Below are 11843 nucleotides of genomic sequence, written 5' to 3'. Positions count from 1 at the left end.
ATCCACAAGAGGAAGAGATAAAAGCCTTAGTAACCCAGGGATCAGTAGGTTTACTGATCATTAGAACAGGACTCCAGCATTCCACAAGAGGAAGAGATAAAAGCCTTAGTAACCCAGGGCTCAGTGGGTTTACTGATCATTAGAACAGGACTCCAGCGATCCACAAGAGGAAGAGATAAAAGCCTTAGTAACCCAGGGCTCAGTGGGTTTACTGATCATTAGAACAGGACTCCAGCGATCCACAAGAGGAAGAGATAAAAGCCTTAGTAACCCAGGGATCAGTAGGTTTACTGATCATTAGAATAGGACTCCAGCGATCCACAAGAGGAAGAGATAAAAGCCTTAGTAACCCAGGGCTCAGTGGGTTTACTGATCATTAGAACAGGACTCCAGCGATCCACAAGAGGAAGAGATAAAAGCCTTAGTAACCCAGGGATCAGTAGGTTTACTGATCATTAGAACAGGACTCCAGCGATCCACAAGAGGAAGAGATAAAAGCCTTAGTAACCCAGGGCTCAGTGGGTTTACTGATCATTAGAACAGGACTCCAGCGATCCACAAGAGGAAGAGATAAAAGCCTTAGTAACCCAGGGCTCAGTGGGTTTACTGATCATTAGAATAGGACTCCAGCGATCCACAAGAGGAAGAGATAAAAGCCTTAGTAACCCAGGGCTCAGTGGGTTTACTGATCATTAGAACAGGACTCCAGCGATCCACAAGAGGAAGAGATAAAAGCCTTAGTAACCCAGGGATCAGTAGGTTTACTGATCATTAGAACAGGACTCCAGCATTCCACAAGAGGAAGAGATAAAAGCCTTAGTAACCCAGGGCTCAGTGGGTTTACTGATCATTAGAACAGGACTCCAGCGATCCACAAGAGGAAGAGATAAAAGCCTTAGTAACCCAGGGCTCAGTGGGTTTACTGATCATTAGAACAGGACTCCAGCGATCCACAAGAGGAAGAGATAAAAGCCTTAGTAACCCAGGGATCAGTAGGTTTACTGATCATTAGAATAGGACTCCAGCGATCCACAAGAGGAAGAGATAAAAGCCTTAGTAACCCAGGGCTCAGTGGGTTTACTGATCATTAGAACAGGACTCCAGCGATCCACAAGAGGAAGAGATAAAAGCCTTAGTAACCCAGGGATCAGTAGGTTTACTGATCATTAGAACAGGACTCCAGCGATCCACAAGAGGAAGAGATAAAAGCCTTAGTAACCCAGGGCTCAGTGGGTTTACTGATCATTAGAACAGGACTCCAGCGATCCACAAGAGGAAGAGATAAAAGCCTTAGTAACCCAGGGATCAGTGGGTTTACTGATCATTAGAACAGGACTCCAGCGATCCACAAGAGGAAGAGATAAAAGCCTTAGTAACCCAGGGCTCAGTGGGTTTACTGATCATTAGAACAGGACTCCAGCGTTCCACAAGAGGAAGAGATAAAAGCCTTAGTAACCCAGGGCTCAGTGGGTTTACTGATCATTAGAACAGGACTCCAGCGATCCACAAGAGGAAGAGATAAAAGCCTTAGTAACCCAGGGATCAGTAGGTTTACTGATCATTAGAATAGGACTCCAGCGATCCACAAGAGGAAGAGATAAAAGCCTTAGTAACCCAGGGCTCAGTGGGTTTACTGATCATTAGAACAGGACTCCAGCGATCCACAAGAGGAAGAGATAAAAGCCTTAGTAACCCAGGGATCAGTAGGTTTACTGATCATTAGAACAGGACTCCAGCGATCCACAAGAGGAAGAGATAAAAGCCTTAGTAACCCAGGGCTCAGTGGGTTTACTGATCATTAGAACAGGACTCCAGCGATCCACAAGAGGAAGAGATAAAAGCCTTAGTAACCCAGGGATCAGTGGGTTTACTGATCATTAGAACAGGACTCCAGCGATCCACAAGAGGAAGAGATAAAAGCCTTAGTAACCCAGGGCTCAGTGGGTTTACTGATCATTAGAACAGGACTCCAGCGTTCCACAAGAGGAAGAGATAAAAGCCTTAGTAACCCAGGGCTCAGTGGGTTTACTGATCATTAGAACAGGACTCCAGTGAGGACAACAGCTATTGACAACTGTAGCGTTTTAGCTAACCCTTCCCCTGACCCGCCGTGCCTCCTCCCCTGACCCGCCGCGCCTCCTCCCCTGACCCGCCGCGCCTCCTCCCCTGACCCGCCACGCCTCCTCACCTGACCCGCCACGCCTCCTCCCCTGACCCGCCACGTCTCTTCCCCTGACCCGTGCCTCCTCCCCTGACCCGCGGGGCCGGTTCCCCTGACCCGCAGCGTCTCTTCCCCTGACCCGCCACGTCTCTTCCCCTGACCCGTGCCTCCTCCCCTGACCCGCGGGGCCGGTTCCCCTGACCCGCAGCGTCTCTTCCCCTGACCCGCCGCGACGGTTCCCCTGACCCGCCGCGTCTCCTCCCCTGACCCGCCGCGCCTCCTCCCCTGACCCCCCGCGCCTCCTCCCCTGACCCCCCGCGCCTCTTCCCCTGACCCCCCGCGCCTCTTCCCCTGACCCCCCGCGCCTCTTCCCCTGACCCCCCGCGCCTCTTCCCCTGACCCCCCGCGTCTCTTCCCCTCCTCCCCTGACCCCCCGCGTCTCCTCCCCTGACCCCCCGCGTCTCCTCCCCTGACCCCCCGCGTGTCCTCCCCTGACCTGCCACATTGCAGGTTAGGGGAACCAAACAAATCATCTGTGGTGACAAATCACCAGTATCACCACACCCACTACAACATTAAAGGCCACCGATTGGTTTAGATGGTTTATACAGCATCCCCGATTGGCTGAGACTGTTCCTATAGCCAGCCTCTGTCTGTAAACCAATATGAATGAATGAAAGCACCGATGCTTGTTGCCCTATTGACATGGATGATCATGGAAGCCACTCAAGTGAAAGAGAGGTGAAATCTACAAACTTATTTTCTGCAACACAAACTACAGATGGTACTACATGGTGATTTATATTTACAAGCCTTTGTTCATGGAAATCTAAAATGTCCCAAAGAGAAATGCTACGAAGGTGACTAAAGCCAAAACTTTTCCTCCTCCTACACACAGAGCCCATGTCTTCCTACACCAACTACACAAACATCAGCCAAAAACCTTCAGGAGAACTGCTTAGTCATGTTGAGTGAAAATGAATAACACTCTAACCTCCTACACCCACAATTAGAGCTGCAGAGCATCTGGTAGAGCTTCACTCATCTTAATAATAATAAAATAGAAAATCTAGAGAAATCTATCCCCATTTTGGTCATTTACACATGATTTATTTCTTACACACACACACACACGATTAATCTATTATATATATATTGTCGTTGAGTTTCTAGTAGATAGACCATATGGTTCAAAGCCAACAACTACATACTGACGTTGTAAAAATACATTTAAAAGTATAAAAATATATATTTAAAAAAAAAGGATATTTCAAGCTGAAACCCCCCTCATATTAAAAACACCAATGGTTTTCACTAAGTTGACGGTTAATATTTAGGATCATGTTGAACGGCTTCTATTGTTTTATTTGACGTGTGATAAGGCCACACAGAAGACCAGAGATAATGACAGACCCCTGTGATAATCGGAAGTACCCAAAAGAGCCACGAGATGTAATGTATTCTATCACAATACATCTTTGAAAAACACCAACCCTAACCAACCTGCAACCACTCCGCAGTACCAACCCTAACCAACCTGCAACCACTCCGCAGTACCAACCCTAACCAACCTGCAACCACTCCGCAGTACCAACCCTAACCAACCTGCAACCACTCCGCAGTACCAACCCTAACCAACCTGCAACCACTCCGCAGTACCAACCCTAACCAACCTGCAACCACTCCGCAGTACCAACCCTAACCAACCTGCAACCACTCCGCAGTACCAACCCTAACCAACCTGCAACCACTCCGCAGTACCAACCCTAACCAACCTGCAACCACTCCGCAGTACCAACCCTAACCAACCTGCAACCACTCCGCAGTACCAACCCTAACCAACCTGCAACCACTCCGCAGTACCAACCCTAACCAACCTGCAACCATTCCGCAGTACCAACCCTAACCAACCTGCAACCACTCCGCAGTACCAACCCTACCCAACCTGCAACCACTCCGCAGTACCAACCCTACCCAACCTGCAACCACTCCGCAGTACCAACCCTAACCAACCTGCAACCACTCCGCAGTACCAACCCTAACCAACCTGCAACCACTCCGCAGTACCAACCCTAACCAACCTGCAACCACTCCGCAGTACCAACACTACCCAACCTGCAACCACTCCGCAGTACCAACCCTAACCAACCTGCAACCACTCCGCAGTACCAACCCTAACCAACCTGCAACCACTCCGCAGTACCAACCCTAACCAACCTGCAACCACTCCGCAGTACCAACCCTACCCAGTCCAACTATAGCAGTACCAACGCTACCCAGTCCAACTATAGAAGCCACTCCACAGTACCCACACTACCCAGTCCAACTATAGCAGTACCAACGCTACCCAGTCCAACTATAGCAGCCACTCCACAGTACCCACCCTACCCAGTCCAACTATAGCAGCCACTCCACAGTACCAACACTACCCAGTCCAACTATAGCAGTACCAACCCTACCCAGTCCAACTATAGCAGTACCAACCCTAACCAGTCCAACTATAGCAGTACCCACCCTACCCAGTCCAACTATAGCAGCCACTCCACAGTACCCACCCTACCCAGTCCAACTATAGCAGCCACTCCACAGTACCAACCCTACCCAGTCCAACTATAGCAGTACCAACCCTACCCAGTCCAACTATAGCAGTACCAACCCTACCCAGTCCAACTATAGCAGTACCAACCCTAACCAGTCCAACTATAGCAGTACCAACCCTACCCAGTCCAACTATAGCAGTACCTAACCTACCAGTCCAACTATAGCAGTACCAACCCTACCCAGTCCAACTATAGCAGTACCTACCCTACCCAGTCCAACTATAGCAGTACCTACCCTACCCAGTCCAACTATAGCAGTACCAACCCTACCCAGTCGAACTATAGCAGTACCTACCCTACCCAGTCCAACTATAGCAGTACCTACCCTTCCCTGTCCAACTATAGCAGTACCTACCCTTCCCTGTCCAACTATAGCAGTACCAACCCTACCCAGTCCAACTATAGCAGTACCAACCCTACCCAGTCCAACTATAGCAGTACCAACCCTACCCAGTCCAACTATAGCAGTACCAACCCTACCCAGTCCAACTATAGCAGTACCAACCCTACCCAGTCCAACTATAGCAGTACCTACCCTACCCAGTCCAACTATAGCAGTACCAACCCTACCCAGTCCAACTATAGCAGTACCAACCCTAACCAGTCCAACTATAGCAGTACCAACGCTACCCAGTCCAACTATAGCAGCCACTCCACAGTACCCACCCTACCCAGTCCAACTATAGCAGCCACTCCAAAGTACCCACCCTACCCAGTCCAACTATAGCAGTACCAACCCTACCCAGTCCAACTATAGCAGTACCTACCCTACCCAGTCCAACTATAGCAGTACCTACCCAGTCCAACTATAGCAGTACCAACCCTACCCAGTCCAACTATAGCAGTACCAACCCTAACCAGTCCAACTATAGCAGTACCAACGCTACCCAGTCCAACTATAGCAGCCACTCCACAGTACCCACCCTACCCAGTCCAACTATAGCAGCCACTCCACAGTACCCACCCTACCCAGTCCAACTATAGCAGTACCAACCCTACCCAGTCCAACTATAGCAGTACCTACCCTTCCCAGTCCAACTATAGCAGTACCTACCCTTCCCTGTCCAACTAAAGCAGTACCAACCCTACCCAGTCCAACTATAGCAGTACCAACCCTACCCAGTCCAACTATAGCAGTACCAACCCTACCCAGTCCAACTATAGCAGTACCAACCCTACCCAGTCCAACTATAGCAGTACCTACCCTACCCAGTCCAACTATAGCAGTACCAACCCTACCCAGTCCAACTATAGCAGTACCAACCCTAACCAGTCCAACTATAGCAGTACCAACCCTAACCAGTCCAACTATAGCAGTACCAACCCTACCCAGTCCAACTATAGCAGTACCAACCCTACCCAGTCCAACTATAGCAGTACCAACCCTACCCAGTCCAACTATAGCAGTACCAACCCTACCCAGTCCAACTATAGCAGTACCTACCCTACCAGTCCAACTATAGCAGTACCAACCCTACCCAGTCCAACTATAGCAGTACCTACCCTACCCAGTCCAACTATAGCAGTACCAACCCTAACCAGTCCAACTATAGCAGTACCAACGCTACCCAGTCCAACTATAGCAGCCATTCCACAGTACCCACCTTACCCAGTCCAACTATAGCAGCCACTCCACAGTACCCACCCTACCCAGTCCAACTATAGCAGTACCAACCCTAACCAGTCCAACTATAGCAGTACCAACCCTACCCAGTCCAACTATAGCAGTACCTACCATACCCAGTCCAACTATAGCAGTACCTACCCTTCCCTGTCCAACTATAGCAGTACCAACCCTACCCAGTCCAACTATAGCAGTACCAACCCTACCCAGTCCAACTATAGCAGTACCAACCCTACCCAGTCCAACTATAGCAGTACCAACCCTACCCAGTCCAACTATAGCAGTACCAACCCTACCCAGTCCAACTATAGCAGTACCAACCCTACCCAGTCCAACTATAGCAGTACCAACCCTACCCAGTCCAACTATAGCAGTACCTACCCTACCCAGTCCAACTATAGCAGTACCAACCCTACCCAGTCCAACTATAGCAGTACCAACCCTAACCAGTCCAACTATAGCAGTACCAACGCTACCCAGTCCAACTATAGCAGCCACTCCACAGTACCCACTCTACCCAGTCCAACTATAGCAGCCACTCCAAAGTACCCACCCTACCCAGTCCAACTATAGCAGTACCAACCCTACCCAGTCCAACTATAGCAGTACCAACCCTACCCAGTCCAACTATAGCAGTACCAACCCTACCCAGTCCAACTATAGCAGAACCAACCCTACCCAGTCCAACTATAGCAGTACCTACCCTACCCAGTCCAACTATAGCAGTACCTACCCAGTCCAACTATAGCAGTACCAACCCTACCCAGTCCAACTATAGCAGTACCAACCCTAACCAGTCCAACTATAGCAGTACCAACGCTACCCAGTCCAACTATAGCAGCCACTCCACAGTACCCACCCTACCCAGTCCAACTATAGCAGTACCAACGCTAACCAGTCCAACTATAGCAGCCACTCCAAAGTACCCACCCTACCCAGTACAACTATAGCAGTACCAACCCTACCCAGTCCAACTATAGCAGTACCTACCCTTCCCTGTCCAACTATAGCAGTACCAACCCTACCCAGTCCAACTATAGCAGTACCAACCCTACCCAGTCCAACTATAGCAGTACCAACCCTACCCAGTCCAACTATAGCAGTACCAACCCTACCCAGTCCAACTATAGCAGTACCAACCCTACCCAGTCCAACTATAGCAGTACCAACCCTACCCAGTCCAACTATAGCAGTACCAACGCTACCCAGTCCAACTATAGCAGCCACTCCACAGTACCCACCCTACCCAGTCCAACTATAGCAGCCACTCCACAGTACCAACCCTACCCAGTCCAACTATAGCAGTACCAACCCTAACCAGTCCAACTATAGCAGTACCAACGCTACCCAGTCCAACTATAGCAGCCACTCCACAGTACCCACCCTACCCAGTCCAACTATAGCAGCCACTCCAAAGTACCCACCCTACCCAGTCCAACTATAGCAGTACCAACCCTACCCAGTCCAACTATAGCAGTACCAACCCTACCCAGTCCAACTATAGCAGTACCAACCCTACCCAGTCCAACTATAGCAGTACCAACCCTACCCAGTCCAACTATAGCAGTACCAACCCTACCCAGTCCAACTATAGCAGTACCTACCCTACCCAGTCCAACTATAGCAGTACCAACCCTACCCAGTCCAACTATAGCAGTACCAACCCTAACCAGTCCAACTATAGCAGTACCAACGCTACCCAGTCCAACTATAGCAGCCACTCCACAGTACCCACTCTACCCAGTCCAACTATAGCAGCCACTCCAAAGTACCCACCCTACCCAGTCCAACTATAGCAGTACCAACCCTACCCAGTCCAACTATAGCAGTACCAACCCTACCCAGTCCAACTATAGCAGTACCAACCCTAACCAGTCCAACTATAGCAGTACCAACCCTACCCAGTCCAACTATAGCAGTACCTACCCTACCCAGTCCAACTATAGCAGTACCTACCCAGTCCAACTATAGCAGTACCAACCCTACCCAGTCCAACTATAGCAGTACCAACCCTAACCAGTCCAACTATAGCAGTACCAACGCTACCCAGTCCAACTATAGCAGCCACTCCACAGTACCCACCCTACCCAGTCCAACTATAGCAGTACCAACGCTAACCAGTCCAACTATAGCAGCCACTCCACAGTACCCACCCTACCCAGTCCAACTATAGCAGCCACTCCACAGTACCAACCCTACCCAGTCCAACTATAGCAGTACCAACCCTACCCAGTCCAACTATAGCAGTACCTACCCTTCCCTGTCCAACTATAGCAGTACCTACCCTTCCCTGTCCAACTATAGCAGTACCAACCCTACCCAGTCCAACTATAGCAGTACCAACCCTACCCAGTCCAACTATAGCAGTACCAACCCTACCCAGTCCAACTATAGCAGTACCTACCCTACCCAGTCCAACTATAGCAGTACAAACCCTACCCAGTCCAACTATAGCAGTACCAACCCTAACCAGTCCAACTATAGCAGTACCAACCCTACCCAGTCCAACTATAGCAGTACCAACGCTACCCAGTCCAACTATAGCAGCCACTCCACAGTACCCACCCTACCCAGTCCAACTATAGCAGTACCAACCCTAACCAGTCCAACTATAGCAGTACCAACCCTACCCAGTCCAACTATAGCAGTACCTACCCTTCCCTGTCCAACTATAGCAGTACCAACCCTACCCAGTCCAACTATAGCAGTACCAACCCTACCCAGTCCAACTATAGCAGTACCAACCCTACCCAGTCCAACTATAGCAGTACCAACCCTACCCAGTCCAACTATAGCAGTACCAACCCTACCCAGTCCAACTATAGCAGTACCTACCCTACCCAGTCCAACTATAGCAGTACCAACCTTACCCAGTCCAACTATAGCAGTACCAACCCTAACCAGTCCAACTATAGCAGTACCAACCCTACCCAGTCCAACTATAGCAGTACCAACCCTACCCAGTCCAACTATAGCAGTACCTACCCTACCCAGTCCAACTATAGCAGTACCAACCCTACCCAGTCCAACTATAGCAGTACCAACCCTACCCAGTCCAACTATAGCAGTACCAACCCTACCCAGTCCAACTATAGCAGTACCAACCCTACCCAGTCCAACTATAGCAGTACCAACCCTACCCAGTCCAACTATAGCAGTACCAACCCTACCCAGTTCCTGGTTCGAGCCCAGGGAGGGGCGAGGAGAAGTAAGGAAGCTATACTGTTACACTGGCAATACTAAAGTGCCTATAAGAACATCCAATAGTCAAAGGTATATGAAATACAAATGGTATAGAGGGAAATAGTCCTATAAATACTATATTAACTACAACCTAAAACTTCTTACCTGGAAATATTGAAGACTCATGTTAAAAGGAACCACAAGCTTTCATATGTTCTGAGCAAGGAACTGAAACGTTAGCTTTTTTACATGGCACTTTTATGTTCTTTGTTTTTGCATTATTTAAACCAAATTGAACATGTTTCATTATTTATTTGAGGCTAAATTGATTTTATTGATGTATTATATTAAGTTAAAATACGTGTTCATTCAGTATTGTTGTATTTGTCATTATTACAAAAATAATACATTTTTAAAAATAATTAAAATGTTTAAACAAAATCGTCCTATTAATAGGTATCGGCTTTTTTTGGTCCTCCAATAATCGGTATCGGCGTTGAAAAATCATAGTCTGTCGACTTCTACACGTGACGCCGATGACGATCCTCTCAGTCTCCTGTGCTAGCTCTGTCAGTTCCAACACAACCCTTCCAACCCTATACAGACCCAGATCCATCCATCCAATCCCAGCCCCACAGCCATCAGGGACAGCTCTCTGTCAGTTCCAACACAACCCTTCCAACCCTATACAGACCCAGATCCATCCATCCAATCCCAGCCCCACAGCCATCAGGGACAGCTCTCTGTCAGTTCCAACACAACCCTTCCAACCCTATACAGACCCAGATCCATCCATCCAATCCCAGCCCCACAGCCATCAGGGACAGCTCTCTGTCAGTTCCAACACAACCCTTCCAACCCTATACAGACCCAGATCCATCCATCCAATCCCAGCCCCACAGCCATCAGGGACAGCTCTCTGTCATGTTCCAACTCCACCCCTATGGCTATTAGGGAGAAGAGTACCACTGCCCAGTCGGAGTCTAGATCACAAATGACACCCTATTCACTATGTAGTACTCCACTGCTACAGGCCCCTCCCTCCACACCACTGCTACAGGCCCCTCCCTCCACACCACTGCTACAGGCCCCTCCCTCCACCCCACTGCTACAGGCCCCTCCCTCCCTCCCTCCACACCACTGCTACAGGCCCCTCCCTCCACACCACTGCTACAGGCCCCTCCCTCCACACCACTGCTACAGGCCCCTCCCTCCACACCACTGCTACAGGCCCCTCCCTCCACCCCACTGCTACAGGCCCCTCCCTCCCTCCCTCCCTCCCTCCACACCACTGCTACAGGCCCCTCCCTCCACACCACTGCTACAGGCCCCTCCCTCCACACCACTGCTACAGGCCCCTCCCTCCACACCACTGCTACAGGCCCCTCCCTCCACCCCACTGCTACAGGCCCCTCCCTCCACCCCACTGCTACAGGCCCCCCCACTCCACTGCTACAGGCCCCCCCACCCCACTGCTACAGGCCCCCCCACCCCACTGTTACAGGCCCCTCCACCCCACTGTTACAGGTCCCTCCACACCACTGTTACAGGCCCCTCCACCCCACCCCACTGCTACAGGCCCCTCCACCCCACCCCACTGCTACAGGCCCCTCCACCCCACTGCTACAGGCCCCTCCACCACACCCCACTGCTACAGGCCCCTCCACCACACCCCACTGCTACAGGCCCCTCCACCACACTGTTACAGGCCCCTCCACCCCACTGTTACAGGCCCCTCCACCACACTGTTACAGGTCCCTCCACCACACTGTTACAGGCACCTCCCTCCCTCCCTCCACCCCACTGTTACAGGCCCCTCCCTCCCTCCACCCCACTGTTACAGGCCCCTCCACCACACTGTTACAGGCCCCTCCACCCCACTGCTACAGGCACCTCCCTCCCTCCCTCCACCCCACTGTTACAGGCCCCTCCACCCCACTGCTACAGGCCCCTCCCCTCCACCCCACTGTTACAGGCCCCTCCCCCCACCCCACTGTTACGGGCCCCTCCCTCCACCCCACTGTTACGGGCCCCTCCCTCCACCCCACTGCTACAGGCCCCTCCCTCCCTCCCTCCACCCCACTGTTACAGGCCCCTCCACCCCACTGCTACAGGCCCCTCCCCTCCACCCCACTGTTACAGGCCCCTCCCTCCACCCCACTGTTACAGGCCCCTCCCTCCACCCCACTGCTACAGGCCCCTCCCTCCACCCCACTGCTAATTTACTTCAATGGTCTATTTGATTGGATATAACTGTTTAATTTTTAACTGGGCT

The 11843-nt window shown here is 50.9% G+C and overlaps 2 protein-coding genes across 3 annotated transcripts in view; both read right to left on the bottom strand.

Moving 5' to 3' along the window:
* Nucleotides 1-11843, bottom strand: part of LOC110508084 (T-lymphoma invasion and metastasis-inducing protein 1) — a 196460-nt gene that overhangs the window by 168991 nt on the left and 15626 nt on the right. The gene's annotated exons all lie outside the window — the stretch shown is intronic.
* Nucleotides 2036-4048, bottom strand: LOC118944688 (spidroin-1-like). The gene is made up of 2 exons (XM_036965044.1): nucleotides 4039-4048; nucleotides 2036-2694 (listed from the first exon to the last, which is right to left on the bottom strand). The coding sequence occupies exons 1-2, from the start codon at nucleotides 4046-4048 to the stop codon at nucleotides 2036-2038; spliced, it is 669 nt and encodes a 222-aa protein (XP_036820939.1).

This window comes from Oncorhynchus mykiss, chromosome 27, assembly GCF_013265735.2.
Source record: "Oncorhynchus mykiss isolate Arlee chromosome 27, USDA_OmykA_1.1, whole genome shotgun sequence".
Classification (NCBI taxonomy): Eukaryota; Metazoa; Chordata; class Actinopteri; order Salmoniformes; family Salmonidae; genus Oncorhynchus; species Oncorhynchus mykiss.
The sequence above is the reverse complement of the archived record's forward strand: the minus strand, read 5'-3'. Positions and strand labels throughout refer to the sequence as shown.